Source organism: Podarcis raffonei, chromosome 14 (genome assembly GCF_027172205.1).
Source record: "Podarcis raffonei isolate rPodRaf1 chromosome 14, rPodRaf1.pri, whole genome shotgun sequence".
Taxonomy (NCBI): Eukaryota; Metazoa; Chordata; class Lepidosauria; order Squamata; family Lacertidae; genus Podarcis; species Podarcis raffonei.
The window spans coordinates 6,097,282-6,117,311 of record NC_070615.1 but is presented as its reverse complement, the minus strand read 5'-3'; the positions used below and the strand labels follow the sequence as shown (position 1 = coordinate 6,117,311).

The following is a 20,030-nucleotide window of genomic DNA, read 5'->3' as shown; positions in this document are numbered from 1 at the left end:
TTTGCATCAGAGTGCCCTTCTTTGGGGAGCCCATAGCTCTATGTTGGGCCTAGGCTAGGGTTACCAGACATCCCCGGTTCCCGGGGACAGTCCCCAGTTCTGCAAATCTGTCCCCGGACGAATTCTGTCCTCAGAATGTCCCCAGATTTGCAAATCTGTCCCTGGGAAACATGGCAGCCGCAGCCTCAGCAGCCCAGAGCCAGCCTGTTAGCGCAATTGGCTCCGGCTGGCTTCAGGAGCTGCTCGCTGCCGTGGCACCCACCATATTTCCTGCGCCACGGCAGCGGGCAGCGAGCAGCTCCTGAAGCCAGCCGGAGCCAACTGCACTACCAGGCTGGCCCCTCCTGGGCAACAGCTGCCCGCCCGCGACTCCTGAGCCTCCCCTGATTTGTCAAAACAAAGGGGGAAGTGGGCAGGAGATCGGGGAAGGCTCGGGAGTCATGGGTAGGCGGTGTGCGAAAGAAGGGCTTTGCACCTTTATACAATATGCATGTGTGCTTGGGCCCAGGGTCTTTTGCCTCACCATCCCCACTACTGACTCCCTGTTGCTACTTAGCCAGATTCATTGAAAAAAAATCTGGTAATATTTCTCCACCCTGGGCCAGGTAGCACCCTGTCTGCCTGAGAGCCAATGCTGGCCTAGTTGGACCAAAGGCCTCTCAGAATACAGAAGCAGCCTAAGCTGGTGGGGGCTGGCTGTGGATGTGGCCCCGAGCCCTGAAACTAGAGCTGCTGCTGGTGTTGAGCCCAGCTGCTGGGTACAGTGAATTTCTGCAAACGTTACTATTTAAAAAGGGGGGGCACCTCTTATTATAGTAACTCAATGTATTGCCTGCCCCTTTTCTCAAAAGTGCAGCATTCTTTCTGAAAAGGGCCCGCCCCAGCCTCTTTCCAGCATCCCGTGTTTCTGTGTTCTGTGTTCCTGTTTGCAGAACCAACAGAACATTACAGATGAAAGAGATGCAGTGAAGGCAGAGCTGCGAGTGCTTCAGCAGCAGCTGGAAAAGACCATAGAAGATAAAGACACCTTCCGGAAGCAGCTGGAGGAGAGCGAGAAAGACCTCAGGCAGCACCTTGAAGAGTGAGTTTTGTGCAGGAGGACTTGCCTGCCTGCCTGCCTGCTGGGGTGAATAGTGGGGCGTGATTGTCCACCCTCTTGGGAATCACCCCCTCAGCCCACAGATCCCATCTTAATCTCCCTCCCTCCTTTGCAGCCTTCCATCAGGAGCCTGATAGGGATCCTGGCTTAGGGGCACAATGTTCATGCCCCTTTACGGTTTCAGTCCATTTCCCTCAAAAGCCACCCTCCAGACTTTGCTTCTTTGCGGCTCTCTTGCTACTCTCCCTGCCTGCCTCTGCTCTGCGCCAGGAGTGGGGGACCTGGGAGGGGGGAGATGTTGCCAGGAACCCCAACTAGCACGGCCAATGGTCAGGGATAAGGGCAAAGGGAGAAGCTGAGCACTGACTGCAATTCTTTTCCAGAAATGATGAAAAAAGGGAGTGGCCAGAACAGAGGAAAACATCCCAGAAACACAGTTTGGTTTCACCAGATGTTTTTCTCTTACTGCCAAAACTGTGGCTGAGGCATTCCTCCATTGCTATGTTTATGTAGGAGCTGCCCCCCCAGCTACACCAGCGGCCTTGGTTTCCCTCTGTTCTCACCAGAAGCTCTCCCAAATAAACCAGCCTTGAACCTTTTCCTGTGACTCTGGAGAGAGTTGGCTGAGAGCGTCTTCTTGGGGAATGAGTTCCCAAGGCAAGAGGTTGGGAGGTCTCCAGCACCATGAAGGCCCCAACTTTCCATTTGGCATTACCTGAAAGGAGGGGACCCCTTTGGCCTTCCTCAGAAACCAAGAATATATACATGAAACAATACATGACCAAATATAGGTAGAAAACATGATTCTGTTTCCCTTATGGAGGCTTTTTCAAGTGAAAATGGAGCAGGAGCTGCAGCAGACGGAGATCCGGGACTTGCAGGACCAACTCTCTGAGATGCATGACGAGCTGGACAACGCGAAGCACACGGAGGATGGCGAGAGGGAGATGCTCCTTGGGGTGAGTCATCAGGGAGGCAGAATACGACCTGGGGGAGGGGCCCTGGTTCTTTTTGGAAGAAGGGGCAGGAACCAGCAGGCCTTCCGCTGTCTTGGAAATAGCCACTGTGGTAGTCCAGGCCTGCGGGAAGTGTTCTCCTATCCAAGGTCCCTGAGGTGAATTGGTGCCACCAGAGCAAAGGGTTCAGTTTAAGGGCCAAACAAGAGGAGATGTTGGAAGATATCGACTTCTTCCTGGTCACTGACCAAGCAGTGGGACACTGCTTTTCATCCCATAGGACAGGTGGAGAGGGGAATTCTTGTCCCCAGTATCTTTTTCCTCTGTGTGGAGCCAGTGTGGTGTAGTGGTTAAGAGCGGTAGACTCGTAATCTGGTGAACCGGGTTCGCGTCTTGGCTCCTCCACATGCAGCTGCTGGGTGACCTTGGGCCAGTCACACTTCTCTGAAGTCTCTCAGCCCCACTCACCTCACAGAGTGTTTGTTGTGGGGGAGGAAGGGAAAGGAGAATTTGAGCCGCTTGAAGACTCCTTCGGGTAGTGATAAAGTGGGATATCAAATCCAAACTCCTCTTCTTCTTCTCCTCTGCAAAGCGAGAAACAGCTGGGGTGATTTGGGTTGCGAGAATGGTTAAGCACTCTCCTTCCTGCAGCCTCTGCCTGCTGCTACAGTCATATTCAAGGCCTTTTGAGCCTGTGTTAAGGTTACAAAATCTTCAGAAGACTGTGTTTCATCTCATCGGGCCCTGAGCTGGAGTTGGGTAAGGAGATGGATCTGAGCCAAAGCCAAAAGTGCATCTGTTTGGGCAAAGGGAGGAAATCTGGGCTCCTGGTCTCTGTACCAAGCCTGGCCCATCCAGAGAGTTCTTGCTGCCTGCCAGTGATAGAGGCTGAGGCTCGGGGTGGTGGCCTGTTGCATTTCACCACCTGAAAATCTACATTGAGAACAGGCGGGGGAATCAAATTGACCTAGCCCAACAGTTGAAGTGAGACTGAAAGGCCACCGTGGGGAGGAAAGGGGCCCCCTCTGAATCAGGCTGGGCAGGTGCAGAGGCCACAGAGGACAGCCCCTGCCATTTCGTCTCGAGGAATGGGAGGAGACCAGCAGCACCACCTATTTGCTGAGAGGTTGCTGTAGAGGTGGTATGGGGTGGGTTTACTCCTGAGGAGGAGGAGGCAGATTTGGCCTCTAATAAGTGCACCATCACTGCCACTGTGGTGGCAGTGGCAGATGGTGCATTTCTTGAAGGCTGCCCCTGTGGATCCTGCCACCTGAGGCATTCACCTCACCTTGCCTCATGGGTGGGCCAGCCCTGCTGATGCTCTACACTTATATCCTCTTCTGTGGCTGAAGAGGACTCTGCGGCCTGAGCACCAACAGTTTCAGGTAACTCTTCAAGCGAGGACTTGGTGCTGAGTTTCTGAGGGCCTTGGAAATGTCCCTTCTGCTCTCAGTGGTTTTGACCTCTCTTTTTAAGCAGTGCTGGCTACAAGTCTCTTCTTTTTTTTATTGGTGCAGGAGCTAATGCAGCTGAAGCAGGATCTTCAGGCCATCCTGAGGGTCAAAGAACAGCAGGAAGACATCCTGAGGAAGCGAGAGCGTGAACTGACAGCCCTGAAGGGGGCCCTGAAGGAAGAAGTGTCCAGCCACGACCAGGAGATAGACCGGCTCAAAGAGCAACACAGCCAGGAACTCCAGACCCTGAGAGAGAGTTTGGAAGAAGTTACAGAGGTTAGTGTGGTGCAGAGCCAGACTTAACATTCAGCCAAGGCTATTGTTCATTGGGAGACCCTGGAGGTGAACAACTGGTTTGCTGGAGCAGGGACTAGCCAGCAGCTAGCAGGGGACTCACTCAGCCCAGGACTCTGCTTCTCTTTGAGCCAGGTTTCTGTGCTGGGGTAGCTTTCATCCTGGGGTTCCCCATCACCCGGTTACTCCCCTGCGCCTGTTTGAAATGAGCCTCTACCTTCTACCTGGGCCTGGTCACTCCTGTCCTTCTGACACCCTTGGAGTCATCTGGGGTGCGGCTGGGGCCATGTCCCTGAGTCATGTATTGCAGCACCTGCCTTCGCCGTTCTCGGTTCCTGGGCTGACACCCTTCCTTCCAGGCTGGGCATTGAACCCAGCTAGACAGGAAGGACTATGTGGGGGCAACAAAGGCTTTCTGGACTCTTCTTGTGTTCCTTTGGTCCTGATACCTGGCTTGCCCCCTGGTTCCTAATTCCTGGCTCACCTCAGACCCAGCCATGACACTTGAGCGAGGCCCAGTTCCAAAGTACAGAAATCCTCCTTCAGACAGCATATAATAAAACTTTTGGGCTTCAGGATGTGTCTGGGACGGTACTCGTTTAGATGGCTCCCTGAAAGCGAAGGGACAGAATTGGGAACAGAGCAGGTCTTCCAACAGCTGTGAGCTGAATGGAGCCTCCATTTGCAGAGGAAGTCTTATCTCTGCAGCTGGATACTGACCACAAGGTGGAGGGCGGGGTGGCACCAGAACATGGCCCTAAAGAGACTTTTGTCTGGTTGAGCAAGAGGAGTCTTATAGAGCAGTTGCAGTCAGAACAGAGGCGGCTGCCCATGGTCTCAGACAGCTCCCTGCTTTAGCGCTCAGAAGCCCAAGGCTCTTCCCTGTACCTCCACTTCCCTTAATAGGAACTGGGGGAGCAGGGGTAGAAAATTGGGGTTCAGACTCAGGAGGAGGATGCAGATCGGTGGGGAGGAGTGAAGAAGGCCTTTGAAATAGAGCAAGACGATCTCCTGGCAATTATGGGATGCTCTCCTGTCCTGACCTAGGTCCTTTTTAGGGTCCCATAAGCCCTTCTGGGAGGGGGAGGGGGAGGATCAGAACGCAGAGGCAGAGCCCCCGGGTTGCATGTATAAGGTTCAATCCCAGGGAACCTGGAAAGCGCTGCCACTTGGGAGACTGAACTCAGCTAGCTGGAGAAATTACCGTATTTTTCGCTCTATAAGACGCACCAGACCATAAGGCGCACCTAGTTTTTGGAGGAGGAAAACAAGAAAAAGAATATTCTGAATCTCAGAAGCCAGAACAGCAAGAGGGATCGCTGCGCAGTGAAAGCAGCAATCCCTCTTGCTGTTCTGGCTTCTGGGATAGCTGCGCAGCCTGCATTCGCTCCATAAGACGCACACACGTTTCCCCTTACTTTCTAGGAGGGAAAAAGTGAGTCTTATAGAGCAAAAAATATGGTAAGTGGCATGGTGGAAGGCTGTTCCCATGTTCTTCCCTTCTCCTTTGGTGGAAGATTTGTGCTGGCCCAGGTTTTTCTTTTTTGGTTCCTGTAGTTGTTGTTGAGGAGCGCAGAGAGGACAGAACTGTGCAAACACCCCCCCCCCCCGCTTGCCTGGTGCCCTCTGCTGGTGCAGTGGAGGCTACTGTGCTATTGCCCGCTTTGATATAAGATTTAAGTGCCCATCCCAGGGACTTCTCTGTTTGTAAAGGGGGAACCTAAGGTGTCAAAATGTATTCCCAGCCCTGGGAATGAAGCAGCTTCATACATCTTGGTGGATTGTAGCCCAAATGGGGGCCACATTTGCCTGTCCCCCCTACTTTGCCATACTGAGTGGCACATATAAACCACTCGCTTGTTGCTTCCTGGCCAACTGGACAAAATGGAATAAACATTTGCCTCCCATTTCAGATACTTTGCTCTGTTTACTTGCTGCATGTTCAGAATGTAAAAGCCAACCTGCATCCTGTAGCAGAACTTCTTTGGCCTCCACAGAGCATCCTTGTGAAGCTGAGTCCATGCACATGTAAAAATCTATTTAATGGTCTTGGCAAGTCATTAGACAAAGCCTGCAAGGCACAGATTATCCCTTTAAACACTTTGTGGAAACTCAAAGGCTCTGATGCCGTCATCCTTCCCCTCCCCGGTCAGTCCCTTTAATCTTGAGTGTGCTAGATTCATTCAGTTTTTAATCTGACCAGACCACATTTTCCATTGTGAATATCATATTGCAGTAATAACAATAAGATATGTTAACACAGGCAGCACTCATTTGCTTCCTGCCTGTGGCTTAGGCATAGGCCACCGATGTTTTGGGTGAATTTCACCAGCAATCTTCAGTAGCAAGAGCTGGTGGGAAGGAGCCAGTTCTGCTGCCAATTTGACCCTTTTCCTGTGGCTTCCACAGCCACCCCCTGCTTTGTCATGCTTATATTGGTGAGGGGGCAGAGGGTTGGCCCTTCACTGCGTCCCTTCCCAGCATTCTACCTCTCTGGTGTATTTTTGTGCATTACATAGCTCACATGTCCCCAGGCTGGTGCCCTTTAGCTGTTGTGAACTGCAACTTTCATCAGCCCCAGCATTATACAGTTGCACTGGCTGAAGCTGGTGGGTATTTGGAAACAGCTGGGAGAGCACCAGGTTGGGGACAGCTGGTATTGTTGACTGTCCCTGCTTTTTGCACAGTGATTTCACTTGATTTTTCTGGTTGCGTGGTGGAAATGGTGACTTAGCAGAACTGAGCATTTCTCCTACTCAAGCCTACTTAAATCTGCCTTGTGGGTGGGTGGATATTGGAAGTAAAAGGAGTTCCTTTAGATGTTTTGTAGCTTATTTCTTGCATTTCTAAACCATCCTTCATTCAAACAAATTCCAGGTCAGTTTACAAAATGAGTAACATTTAAACTATGAATGGAAGAGTAAAAGAGCAGTTTAAAAGAATGAGACAAAATACAGCAGCAGGCATAATCTGCCTGGATTCCAAAACATTGGAGACTGATCAGTTCCACCAAGAGCAAGTCTGCTTGAAGAAGGACATTTTAACTTGGTACCTGGAGGCCTGATCAGTGCTGATCACACCTCTAGCGCGAGGGAATTATATAGTCAAGTTGCTGCTGCAGAGAAGCCCCTGAATACAGATAACTGCATATCCCAATGGGATGTTCTGCTTGATTGTCAATAATTGGCTGAAAGATCTGGCAAATATATGTTTATATTAGCAGTTAAAAAAACACACACACCATGTGGTTAAAAAACCCATCATTCTGCACAGAAGGGTAATCATGTGGTTCTTATTGTTTGTCAAGCTGACATTATTTATATCTGGAGGTTTCATTTGAGACACTTCGTTAAAACCCTCCCATGTTAATTCTTTTGGCCTAACTGAACTTTATATAACCAGCTTACTGTTTGGCAGAGGTGTCAAAATCTTCTGCTGTTCCATTATTTCCATTTATTTGAACTGAATCGTCTGTTTGCCTTTCTGTGTTTGGGTTTTTAAAAATCATTTTCTTATCTACTTGGCTGCAGCACTAATTATGGCCATAAAGGCCCCATGAAGCAGCAGCGCATAGCACAATGTGGCACTTCCTGGCCAGAGGCCATGTGATGTGATTTCCCTCTGCTGCTGAATTTTTGGTGCTATGAAGGGATGCAGAGAGAGATTGGGCCCGGCCCATCAGGAAGTTCTCTAGCACAAACCCCACTGACTTGAACATGAGATGGAAAAAGAGCTTGGCTGTACTCTTGCATATTCATTTCAGTGGGGCTTGTGCAGGAGAATTTCCCAGTGCTCTGTGTTGTACAGTAGTGGATTTAAGAAGTGAGCTGGTCTGTCTTGGACACCAAAACGTTTTCATGCTGCCCCTGGTATCAGGTGTAAGACATGCCACACTGCCTTAGTTCTCAAAGCTTGGCCCAGTTCTGCTGCAGTCTAGTCTCGCTCTTTTCCTAAGGCTATCTAGAAGCAAGCAGAATACTTCTGTCTGATGGTGTCACATCTGAAACAGGGAAACCTATATTGGTAGGGCGGGAGCTTCGGGGTTTCCCTGTTTAAAGCCTAACAAGTCCACAGGTTGAGGCCCTGAGGGAAAACAATCCACCCATCTAGCGAGACCCAGGCCATTGCTGGGAACACGAGTTAATCTTCTACTCGATTGGTATGACCTTGGCTGTGCTGGAGAGCCGAGCAAACAGAGTGTGGCAGAAGCAATGTACGGCTAAGAGGATAACACAGCCCTGAAATAACCACTTGTTGATAGGTTAATCCTTTTCCTGCTCTGGCTGCTTGTAGCCACGTTAGCTGTGTTTATGCTGTGAATGAAGTGGCTTGTTTAGCGTGAACTGTACGTGGTAATCAAAGATAGGAGTGACAGACTCTGTTATTAACCCAGGAACAAGGCTCTGGAATCCTCTTTTGACTCAAACTGCACACAGAGCAAGCCGTCACTCAATAGCTGCAGCATCTAGCAATGACTAAAGGAGATTAGGCAAATTCATGGACAAAGAGAAAGCTAGTTGTGGCTCCATTGGACCCTCCATATCCAGAGGCTGGATGTACTGCTAAATATACCAGTTTCCAGTCGCCCCTGCTCTCCCCAGCTCCTCTCTTCACAGGGACATCTTATATCCCTTGATTTAAAACAACAACACCCCCAAATTAAAAAACACACAAGTTAAAAAGCAGTTAGAAACAACTAAAGCATTTTAAACAATTAGGGCACTAATAACAGCAACATAATCCCCCCTAACAGCAACAACCCCCCCCCAAACAATTCCACAACCCAAGAGTCTGTTCAGCCACCTCAGCTTTGGTAGCTGGAGTCAGTCAAGGCGTCAGCCTCCCATGGCAGGTGGAAAAGGCCTGCGAGGCAGGGATCCGACATGTGAAAGGATTGCACCAAAGGCTCTATGTCCAAGAGGGTGATGTCAGGCGATGTGAACAGTCTGCCTGTGACACTTGGTCTGTGGTGATGGTCCATAACACAGACAAGCCATCACATGATGTTGTAGCCCCTCAAGTGAGGAGCAGGCTGCCACTGGGATGGTTCGTTCCCACAGCAAGCCCACACTAGAGGTATTCATTTTTTTCATATTTGTAGGCAAAGTGTGAAGATGGTGGCATGGAGTTGAGGAGAAAGTAGTGTTTGACGTTGCACACATTCCCCCCACTTGGGTGGGGAAATTTCTGAAATCCAGAAAAGCTGCAATTCCAGCACACGTGTTATCTCCAAAAGTTTTGTGTCAGGCCAAGTTTTGTTGCCAAGTCAGAAAATGGGGTGGGGACTTTGAAATGAGTGACAGGAGCTGAGCTAACCCAAGGAATTTTTATGCCCATGTTGCCTCTTCTGGAATTAACACAGATCGTGATTACATGGAGATTTTACCTGTTGAAGTCTCCCTAAAGCTATTCTGTGCTACAGAAGCCTCCTGCCACTAGTGGAAATCTCTAATGAGTCAGGCTTGCCTGTCTCCCAGTTTTCAGCTTTTAATGGCATCCCAAATGGAGAAGCCTTCAATTTAGAGTTCAAATTTAAGTTTGGATGTTAGATTAGAAGCCTTCAGAAGGAAGTCCGGTGATCTTCCTTTCAACTAAACCCTAATTCTGAGTGATAAACTACCAAGGTAAAATGGGTTAATCCAGCCCCCACTGTCTGTTATTAGCATGTCTTTTGATAATTAGGCTAAGTATACAATAATCTCTCAGGCGATGTACGCACCCAATTCCTTCTAGGATTTTAGTACTGAGAGTCAGAATTCAGATCCATTATCTTGGGGCTACAGCATCACTGTATCCCTGGAAGGGACTTGACCTATAACTTAGGTGGGTCACAACTGAGGTGTTGGAAGATAAGTCACTGGGTCTCCTTCAGCATTGTGTCCAGTTATCCTTTGACCCAAAGGAGGAAAGGTTATTTACTATAAGAACTGCTTTGAGAGTTAAAGCAAAACAAACAAAATCCAGCCTCATTTTCCACCTTCATTTGTTGATGCAGTTTTTCGTCCCACTGTCTTTAAGCTAAGCAACCTCTCTAAACTGCTGTTGTGTGGCCAGACTGCTGGCTTGACCTGTGGGGCAGGGGTTGTTTTCCCAACCCACAATATGCTTGTTTTTTAAACTGGCCAGACGGTGATATTCTTATATCCAGTTAAGATAACCAGCTTATTCCACATTCAGCACTAAGTCTTTTCTGTAAATTCATCAGCAGGATTGCAGGGCAACTCTTGGGCCCATCCAAGATGACCAGAAACTGAAAATCTGCTTTGAACTTGGCTTTCTTCTGACATGAAGGGAATGTTGTGAGTCACACTTAGCTGTGTAGTTAAATGGGCCCCCTGAGCTGCAAGGACTTAGCTGTACTTTAGCAACAGAATCCTAGAATTACGAGCTGGGACCCCAAGGGTCATCTAGTTCAGCCCCCTGCAATGCAGGAATCTCAGCTATACTTCCATGACACATGGCCCTCCAACCTCTGCTTAAAAACCTCCAAGGAAGGAGAGTCCATAACCTCCCAAGGGAGTCAATTTTTGAGCCATGTTGCAGATCTGCCCAGATTGATTTGTGCACTTGAGGTGAGGGTGCAGTAGCAGCTAGAGTTGTCCTTCTGACACATTGGAAAGCGGCATTTGGAAGCAGGAGAGGAAGAATTTGTACTGGAGAGACTTGGATCCGTTTTGGTCATCAAAGTGGATAGCTTTCTTGGTTGCTGTGCTAGGCCATTTGAGCAGCATGTGCTTCTTAGGCTGCACCTCAGAATTGGTGCCCCTGCAAATATTGCCCTCCACTAGGGAGTCTTGTGGGCTTCTTCTGCAGTTGCATCATCCAAGGTACATTTTATATAGTGGACCTGGAATGGGATGGGGGTGGGGAGAGATGCTGGGAAGCTGGCTTTGGCTATAGGCCCAGGTGGTCAGAAATGCCTAGTTCTGCCCTGTGTGCTTCTTATGTACATTTTATGTTTTTGTATTTTGTTAAAATATTTCTAGCAGAAGGATTGAAGCGGTAGCAAAATATAAAAATGGAAGCAAGACAACGTTGTTACTTAAAAATAACAGCTGAATTGAGTAATTAAAGGATGAATAGGCCAAGTACTTTCCCTAGGGCCAGCAAAAGTGCTGGGTATACATTTGTAAAAAGGGAGTTTAACCGGGGGCCACCACTAACGAGGCTCTTCTCTTTCTTAACTCCCAGGTCACCGAAGTAGAAGCACATGTAGGAGAAAATTTGAAGTTGACCTGCCAGTCTGGTGCCCTCCAGATGTTGTTGGACTACAGCTCCCATTGGCCCTAGCCAACATAGCCAGTGATTGTGGATGATGGGAATTGTAGTCCAATAAATCTGGAGGGCACCAGCTTCGGCAAACGCATCAACTTGGTCATCTTTATCTCCGTTTTGCAGATGGAGTGGGTGGGGCTGAGCAGGGGTGCAGTGCAGCAATTTAAGGCTCTGGTCTTATGAGGGGTTCTCTCTTTAGAGGACAATGTCTCGTGCTTGGCTGACGTCTCAATGTGGCAAGCCAGCCCTGCGGTGCTCAGAGCCTTCCTGCCGCATGGGGCCCAAAGTCTCTGCCCTCTAGTGTGGCACCAATGGCACTGGGATTGAAAGGGCAGCAATTTGCCACAGGCAGCCTGACAAGTTTGTGGCTGAGCCAGCATTTGGCCTGGGGGTTTCCCACCTCCCCATCTTCTCCTTCTCAGTGTACTACTGGCTGACTTCTGTACAGATTGGCATCAGCTCCTGGGGTGGGAGGTTGTGTCGTCCCAGGTGCCTTCCTAAGAAATACTTGCTGCATTTAGCCCTATGCAACCAAGCCTAACAAAATTACCACTTGCCGTTGGCTGTGCTAAAAGAAACCCACCCTTCAAACCAGTGCAGTGCGCTGCTCTTGTTGTGGCAAACCAGCCAGGCCATGTGCCCCCCTCCCATGCCTTCTTGGCACACACAGAGTGTTGCAAGGAATTAGTCTCAGAAGTGAAGAGCTCAGGTTCAAGGCCAGGCCGGCCGGCCACTGAAGGCTCTTTTTTAAGTGGGTTTTCCCCACCTAGGTTCTTGAGATATTCTCAGCCTATCTGGATAAGTGAGCAGGTGATTTTGGCCTTTGCCTGCAGGAATCTTGCACAGCCGGTTCTGTGGCTTGTATTCTGTGCTTTGTGTTAAATCAAGTAATCACGTTTTAACCCTTGGGAGAGCCGCTGTGAATCACAAATGAAGGAGGGCAGAGCGTGGTGGGGGTGGGGTGGGATTACAGTAAAACAAGGTTAGTCCAGCACAGGCATCTAACTCCAAACTTTGTGTAGCCTTTAAACACTCTGCTGTTGGTCTGGGGGCATCTGGAACAAATCGGTGTTGTCAACCTGGCTTAACCTGGCTGCTGCTGTATCCCAAGGCTGTGTATCTCTGTGTGTTTGAGTAGGGCAGGGGGGAGTAGGGAGAGGATATGGTGTTCCTTACACAGTGCTTCCCCCATGTGCAATTCTTGATATACGTAACCCAAGTTGTTAGGAAATAACAGTGCTTTTGGGCAGATCCAGAAGCTATCTGTTTCTCAGGTACGGAACACCGTTCAAGTGAGACCCCCAGGATCTGGCCACACCACAAATCAGAGATGCTCCCCCCGCTTCACTCCAGCAGCTGAATCTTTTCTTAGCCTAGATTTGGGATTAGTAGCAGCACTTTTGAGGCTTTCAGGACCATTAAATAAATAAACAAACAAACCATTAAATCTCTTTTAAAGTGTCATCTGCTTTTGTTTCAAAAAAATCATGCTATTTCTTTTTTTCCATTAGTTTTTATTAAAGATGTTTTTGTTTTACTAAATTGGCAAATACACAAGGGAAAGTACATATAGCACCTCCACTTTTGATTCATAGAGTCTTTTTCGCGGTTCATTAATGTTCAGTATGAGACACTAATGTCATAGACATCTTATGGTTGGGGGAAGAGATGGGTAGGTCCAATATTTATATATTTATCTTTAGGGATGCAGGTGGTGCTGTGGGTTAAACCACAGAGCCTAGGACTTGCTGATCAGAAGGTCGGCGGTTTGAATCCCCACAACGGGGTGAGCTCCCATTGCTCGGTCCCAGCTCCTGCCAACCTAGCAGTTCGAAAGCACATCAAAGTGCAAGTAGATAAATAGGTACCGCTCCAGCGGGAAGGTAAACGGCGTTTCTGTGCGCTGCTCTGGTTCACCAGAAGCGGCTCAGTCATGCTGGCCACATGACCCGGAAGCTGTACGCCGGCTCCCTTGACCAATAAAGCGAGATGAGCGCCGCAACCTCAGAGTTGGTCACGACTGGACCTAATGGTCAGGGGCCCCTTTACCTTTGCCTATATTTATCTTCATTAGCATTGCGAGGTGTTGGAGGGTCTAGAGTTTGCTTGGTTGCGTTCAGTTGGTTGCAGTATGGCTTGTTTATATGTGGGGATGGTTCAAACAACCACCAGGTTAGCCATATTGGTTTGTATGTTGTTGTGGGGGGTAGGTCATTGTCTTGTTGTGCTGTGTATGTGATGAAGAGGAACCACACTGGGATGAAGGTGTCTTCCTTTGCTTGTCCCCGTGCTAGTTTAAGTATGTTGGCCAAGTTCTCCAGTAGGGCAGTTTCCCATACATTTTGGTTCCAGTGGTCTATGTTTGCTCCTGATAGGTTTTTCCAGGGTCTGCTTATGATGTTTCTAGCTGCTGAGAGTAAGTGACTTATGAGTTCCTTGTTGTGTACGTTTGCATTGTTGTCCTGGAATATATTTAATAGAGTTACTTCTACAGTGGTATCACCAGTTACAAACTTAATTCGTTCCGGAGGTCCGTTCTCAACCCAAAGCCGCTCATAACATGAGGCGCACTTTCACTAATGGCACCTGCCGCCCTGCTAGCGCGTGACTTTCACTCACATCCCGGGGCACCCTCCCAGTTTGGTGTCATCTGCAGATTTGATGAGCATCCCCTCAATTCCTTCATCCAAGTCATAAAGACGTTCAGTTCAGTTTATTGTGTTTACATTACACACATAAAAATAATAATAACAAGAATTCTGCTGCTTATAGCGGCTTACATTTCTATTTCCTGACCTTTAGAGGATAAATGATTTCCTATTCCTCATTTAAATTTTATTACACAAATTTGTAAAGCCTTGGCAAAAAAATTGTTCTAAAGGATATCTCTCTCTCTACATCAGACAACAAAAATCAAGTCTTTGCAAGAGACGTCCCTCCCTTCTGCGATCTTAACAAATGGGTAGATGTAATTGTTTCTAAGATCGTTATAAAATGGGCATCCAAGGAGTACATGAGTTATGACGCAGAGTTGCAGCCGCAAACTCTATCCTCCTTAAAGGTAAAGGGACCCCTGACAATTAGGTCCAGTTGTGGCCGACTCTGGGGTTGCGGCGCTCATCTCGCTTTATTGGCCGAGGGAGCCGGCGTACAGCTTCCGGGTCATGTGGCCAGCATGACTAAGCTGCTTCTGGCGAACCAGAGCAGCGCACGGAAACGCCGCTGGAGCGGTACCTATTTATCTACTTGCACTTTGACGTGCTTTCGAACTGCTAGGTTGGCAGGAGCAGGAACCGAGCAACGGAGCTCACCCTGTCTCGGCAAGTCCTAGGCTCTGTGGTTTAACCCACAGCGCCACTCTATCCTATCCTTCTTAGGAACTCCTTTATGTCGGCCCATTTTTATAAAGACATTGAACTACAACGGGCCCAGGACAGAACCCTGTGTCACTTTTCCCGAGGATGACGAGGAACCAACAGTGAGTACTCAATCAGCCAGCTACAAATCCACCTAGCAGTTACCTCATGCAGCCCACATTTCTTCCAGCCGTGGGAGATGAGGCAGGTGCACAGACCAGATTGAGGCTGTTGGGATCCTTAGGAGGCAGTTTCCATATACACTGACCAGATCTTTCAAGGAGAGTCCATGTACTGTAATAGGTGATACATTTGGAAAGAGATAGCATTATAAAATCCTGTAGTCCTTTGATATACAGTCATACCTCATGTTACATCTGCTTCATGTTACGTTCTTTCATGTTACATCCCACGGTGACCCGGAAGTACCGGAAAGGGTTAGTTCTGGGTTTCACCGCTCGCGCATGCGCAGATGCACAAAATGACGTCATGCACAGAAGCGGCAAATTGCAACCCGCGTGTGCACAGACATGCAGCTGCAGGTTACGCTCTTTTCATGTTGCGAATGGGCCTCCGGAACAGATCCTGTTCGCAACCAGAGGTACCACTGTATAGCGCAGGAGGTGTCTTATCTGTCTAGTGTGAAACGTAAGACTGAAATGGCAGCTGCCAGAGAGTATTAGCTGCAGCAAGATAATCCTCCAGTTCTGTAACATCTTTATTGGTTCCAATCCTGAGACTGTCTCCACCCACAAATTTTCTACCTGGACTCTTCAATGGACATCAGAGGCCCTTCCTTCTCTCTCTCCCACCACCTGAGGTCCTGTGGGTGGGCACATAAGACATGTCTTGGTGCCAGAACTATGGGACGTCCTCAGAATGAGGCCTATCCTGCTCCATTGAGGCTACTGCAAGAAAGGCTGTTTGAGGGAGGTGCCCTGTTAACAATGATTCTGTATTCAGCTATTACCGTACCTCTCCTGGTTTTTAGCACAGGACTCTGCTGTGCTGCATTTTCCTCCTTATCCCATATTTCCCTCATATTCTTTTTTTGCTTGTACAGTTAACTTCTTTTTTAAATGGAAAGCTTGGGTAGAGATATTGTTTGAAGACTAGATCACCTCTATGGATTTCTTGTTTTAAACCCTATAATAAGCAGCAGATATTGAGAGTGATCAGTGAGGAGTTGGTTAATGCACAGTTGCAAAGTATTAATTTGAAATATCACATCCCCACATCCCCGCCATTCAGTCTTGAGCTATGAACAACATAATCTCCCTCAGCTTTCACTTTCATGTGCATAATGGGATTCCTTTAGCAGTGCTTGGTCCGAGGATGACAGGATGGTGGCAGTGGGACAAATCCCTCTTTAAAACATTTTGTACCGCAATGCATGGGAGAACTGGTTAAAGGGCAGCTCATTTGAGCGAAAGTGTAACCTTTGCATAGCTGCCAAGGTCGTTGGAGACCTGTGGCGGTTGGTGACTAAGTGCCGGTCACACAGCTTTGGGTAGCCTTCAACAGCTTTTACTCATACACCCCCTTCCCCCCCTTCCTGCCAGCCTCGTGATTCTAAATAACATGGGGGGGGGCAGAAATCCTTGGAATAGGTTCTCATAGCATGGCTCTTTACTGGTGAGCTGTGCTGGAAATGCTCTGGGGAGCCGAAAGGGGCAGAAGAATTGGCATCGCGTTGCTGATAAACATTAGGGAGAGCAGGCAGCAGCCCAAAGTCATTCCCCATCCAAAAGGGTTCAGTTTTGTGCAAAGGACGTTGGGGATGGAGAGCACACACACTCTCTCTCTCTCTCTCTCTCTCTCTCTCTCTCTCTCTCACACACACACACACACACACACACACACCTCCCTTCTCTGCTCTGTTTCAATTAATCCAATTTAAAATGCTCCATGGAAAGTAAGACAGAGTTTGGAAAGACTGGTGCTTCTAATACCATCTCTGTGCCAACTTCTCCCAATGGCCCTTGCCTTCTCTGTAGTCTGGCTAGAAAACTGCCACCGGCATCTTTGTACGGAGCCACATGGCAGAATGCACGTCCAAAGAACCTTGTGAAAGCCCCCCTGAGAGTTATTTCTTTCCTCCCGTTTCTCCCACTACCACATGGGAGCTGCAAAGCCATGCTGCCCGCATGACAAGAGCCTGTGTGCCAGGTTGATGGCGCTGGAAGTTGCACTCGAGTTGTCCCTAAACGTGGGTGTGACCAGCACTTGGAGGGTTATGAGAGACCTCAGCATTGTATTCACTGAGCTCTGTGGCTCAGCAGGTCCTTTCAGCGTGAGGCCAAAGGAAAGGCAGGCCCCTCTCTGGAGGGTTTGCTAATGAGCAGAAAACTCTCGGCTCTCCTTTGTGAGAACTTGGAACAAACCTGTGCAGCCACAGCAGAGGCAGACCTACCTGATCTGTCTATCTTGCTAGCTATCTGCTAGCTACAGCCTTTCCAACAAATCATGCAATTTAAAAAATGACATTCAATCTGATAGGCATGTTACAGCGGGGAAAAGGAACGAGGAGGAGAAAAGCAAAATAGGCAAATCTGTGTAGCAACTCTTAGAAAGTATTAGATGATGGAGTGGCAGGCTGCCAATGGGAACAGTTCTGGGAAAGGAGGAGTCAAATGGCCAGTGGTGCTAGCCAAGCCAGTGGGACAGGCCCTTGCATCAGATGCTGGCAAGAACCCAGAGTCTATTCTAACCTGAGAGAATCATAAAATCATAGAGTTGGAAGGGATCCTGAGGGTCATCTAGTCTAACCCCTCAATGTAGGAATCTCAGCTAAAGCATCCATGACAGGTGGCCATCCAGCCTCTGCTAAAAAACCAAGGAAGGAAAGCCATCATACCTGTCAATTAATTCCAGTTCTTCAACCCCAGCTCCATTCCCAGTGTCCATTGTGCGTTTTTGGTTAGAGAGAATGCCCAGGGAAGCTGTTTTAGTGCTGCCCATTGAACCATTCCTGTTAAATCCTGCCTTTCCACACTATGGGATCCAGTGATGTCCAAAGCTGTTGCCCTCTGGTATATTCTTCCTAGTAGACTTGCAGCAAACCAGAGTTGAGAAGAGAAACCTTATACAGTGGTACCTCGGGTTACATACGCTTCAAGTTACATACGCTTCAGGTTACAGACTCCGCTAACCCAGAAATAGTGCTTCAGGTTAAGAACTTTGCTTCAGGATGAGAACAGAAATCGTGCTCCAGCAGCGCAGCGGCAGCAGGAGGCCCCATTAGCTAAAGTGGTGCTTCAGGTTAAGAACAGTTTCAGGTTAAGAACGGACCTCCGGAACGAATTAAGTACTTAACCTGAGGTACCACTGTATTTAGAAGACAGACTGTGTGAGCCCCAAAGCCACTTCCTTCACTGCCTCTCCCTGTTCACGGCATTCCTGCTTTGATGCTGATTCTCTAAGATATGTCATGCGATGGTCTCCTCTTTCTCCGTGGCAGATGGTTCAAATGATGAATCCCGGGGGGAAGCACGGACTCTCCTGGTTCATATCTGCCTAGTCTGAGTTTCTGCTGATGCAGCTCTGCTGGTGGAGGATCTTCTGTAACAGTGTTTGTTAAGATGGAATTGCGTTTAAAGGTTCAGGACACCCTCCTTGGCCATCTGCTAACTCCAAGCCCGCGTGTTAAGCAAATACATCAACAAAGTCCAGCAGACAACAGATGGAGCCTCTGCCAGCAACCTGCTGAGAGGGTTCAACAGCTTCCTGATTTCTACTTTGTAATGACCCAGCATATCCTCTCCTCCCCACTCGCAAATGCTTAAGTTGCCTCTTTTTTGAGCAAATTGATCAGACCATCTAAATACATCAGCAAGCAGGACTTTGGCTTCTGCTACTTTAAATCCAGAGCCATTCTGCCCCCTCCAGTCTCCATTTACAACCCCGTGAAGTAAAGGCACATACAGTGGTACCTCGGGTTACATACGCTTCAGGTTACAGACTCTGCTAACCCAGAAATATTACCTCGGGTTAAGAACTTTGCTTCAGGATGAGAACAGAAATCGTGCTCTGGCAGCGCAGCGGCAGCAGGAGGCCCCATTAGCTAAAGTGGTGCTTCAGGTTAAGAACAGTTTCAGGTTAAGAATGGACCTCCGGAACGAATTAGGTACTTAACCGAGGTACCACTGTACTTTGAGGTTCAAGAGAGTTGCAGGCCAGTGTTGCCCATCTCTTCAGATACAGGCCAGTGTGACTTTCCAATGGAGGCACATGCTATACACCGTGTGGGGGGGGGGGAGCACCGAGCAGCAACTGTCTTATTGTACAGCCCAGACCAAAATCTTGTGGTCTGTCTTCTCAGAGCTGCCGTCTTCTGACCCATGTTGTGTGTTGTGTTCCTAGAAAATGGGCTCCCTGTCCAGTGCCAAGGCTGCGGCCGAGAAGATGCAGCGGACGGCGGAAGTTCAAGTGGCCAAGATGGTGGAGCAGAGCCAGGAGTTGGAAGGAGCCATTGCAGAGCTGGAGAAGCAAAGCAAAGAACTCCAGCAGGAGCTGGAGAGCATGAGAGGAGAAGGAGGGAAAAGGGAGGAAATAATAAAGAGCTATGAGGTGAGCATTGATGCACAACCCACAGCCAGCATGTGTGGTATTTTTATATCCTATTTATTAAGTCTCCAAAAATGTTTCAAAGCATTTATCATCATATACAATTTTTTTAACATCCGAAGTTTCTTCTTGACTTCCCACCCCTCCTTACCTGATGTTTGTTTATTTTTACTCCTTTTTATTAGTTGTTTTATAACGGATATATTTTTTTATTATCTAAACCCCACTAAAAACACCAAAACTACCTAGTCATCATGTTGGGCAGCTTGGGCAAATGAAAAAATCTGCTCATCATCCAAATCCACTAATCCACTGCTTAGCCACAGCCAACATGTTTAGAAACCAAAAGAAACCTGTGGCTTTGAATGCTCAGCTGCAGCAAAGGCACAAGTGGAAGGGTTTAGGGAGACCTTTGCCGGTCTGGAGCCTCTAGATGTTTCAAACTACAGCTCCCATCAGCCCCAGCCAGTATGGCTTGCAGGCCTTGTAACATGGGGCTGGGCCGAGTGAGGAAGGTGAAGTCTGAACAAGATGGTTTCTTTTTTATTTGCTTTATTTTGTAAATACTGTACAGAAGTCACTCTTCTGCATAAGACTGTCAGGTTGAACACAGAAATCATGCCAACACAATAATAATAACTAAAATCACCCTTGAAGATACACACTTTAAAATTAACTTTGTGCTGCTATTGCCTACACACACACACACACACACACACACACACACTGGGTGAGATTCACCTTTTACTCAGTGTAGACCCACTGAACATAACTAAGTTAGGCCCATTAATTTCAGCGGGTCTGCCCTGAGTAAAACTTAGTTGAATATCACTCTCTGGTTTTTTACAGTATTGTGGATTGTATATTTATTTGATTTTGTTTCTACGGGGATATATGCTCTGTATTTATCACTTCTGTTATACAAAAGTCTCCAAATGGGTCCGAACTTCAATGTCTAAAACTCCTGGTAGAGGACAAGGATCTAGAGATCACACTAAGGGTGGCCAAATTCTGTGCGACTGCCATAAAA

At 48.2% G+C, this 20,030-nt stretch overlaps 1 protein-coding gene across 3 annotated transcripts in view; it reads left to right on the top strand.

Moving 5' to 3' along the window:
- Positions 1-20,030, top strand: part of CGNL1 (cingulin like 1) — a 79,953-nt gene that overhangs the window by 39,490 nt on the left and 20,433 nt on the right. For all 3 annotated transcript variants that reach the window (XM_053365386.1, XM_053365387.1, XM_053365385.1), the window contains exons 6-9: positions 933-1,081; positions 1,923-2,058; positions 3,573-3,785; positions 18,797-19,003. In XM_053365386.1, the coding sequence (XP_053221361.1) occupies positions 933-1,081; positions 1,923-2,058; positions 3,573-3,785; positions 18,797-19,003 (705 nt within the window). The remainder of the gene's footprint in view (positions 1-932; positions 1,082-1,922; positions 2,059-3,572; positions 3,786-18,796; positions 19,004-20,030) is intronic.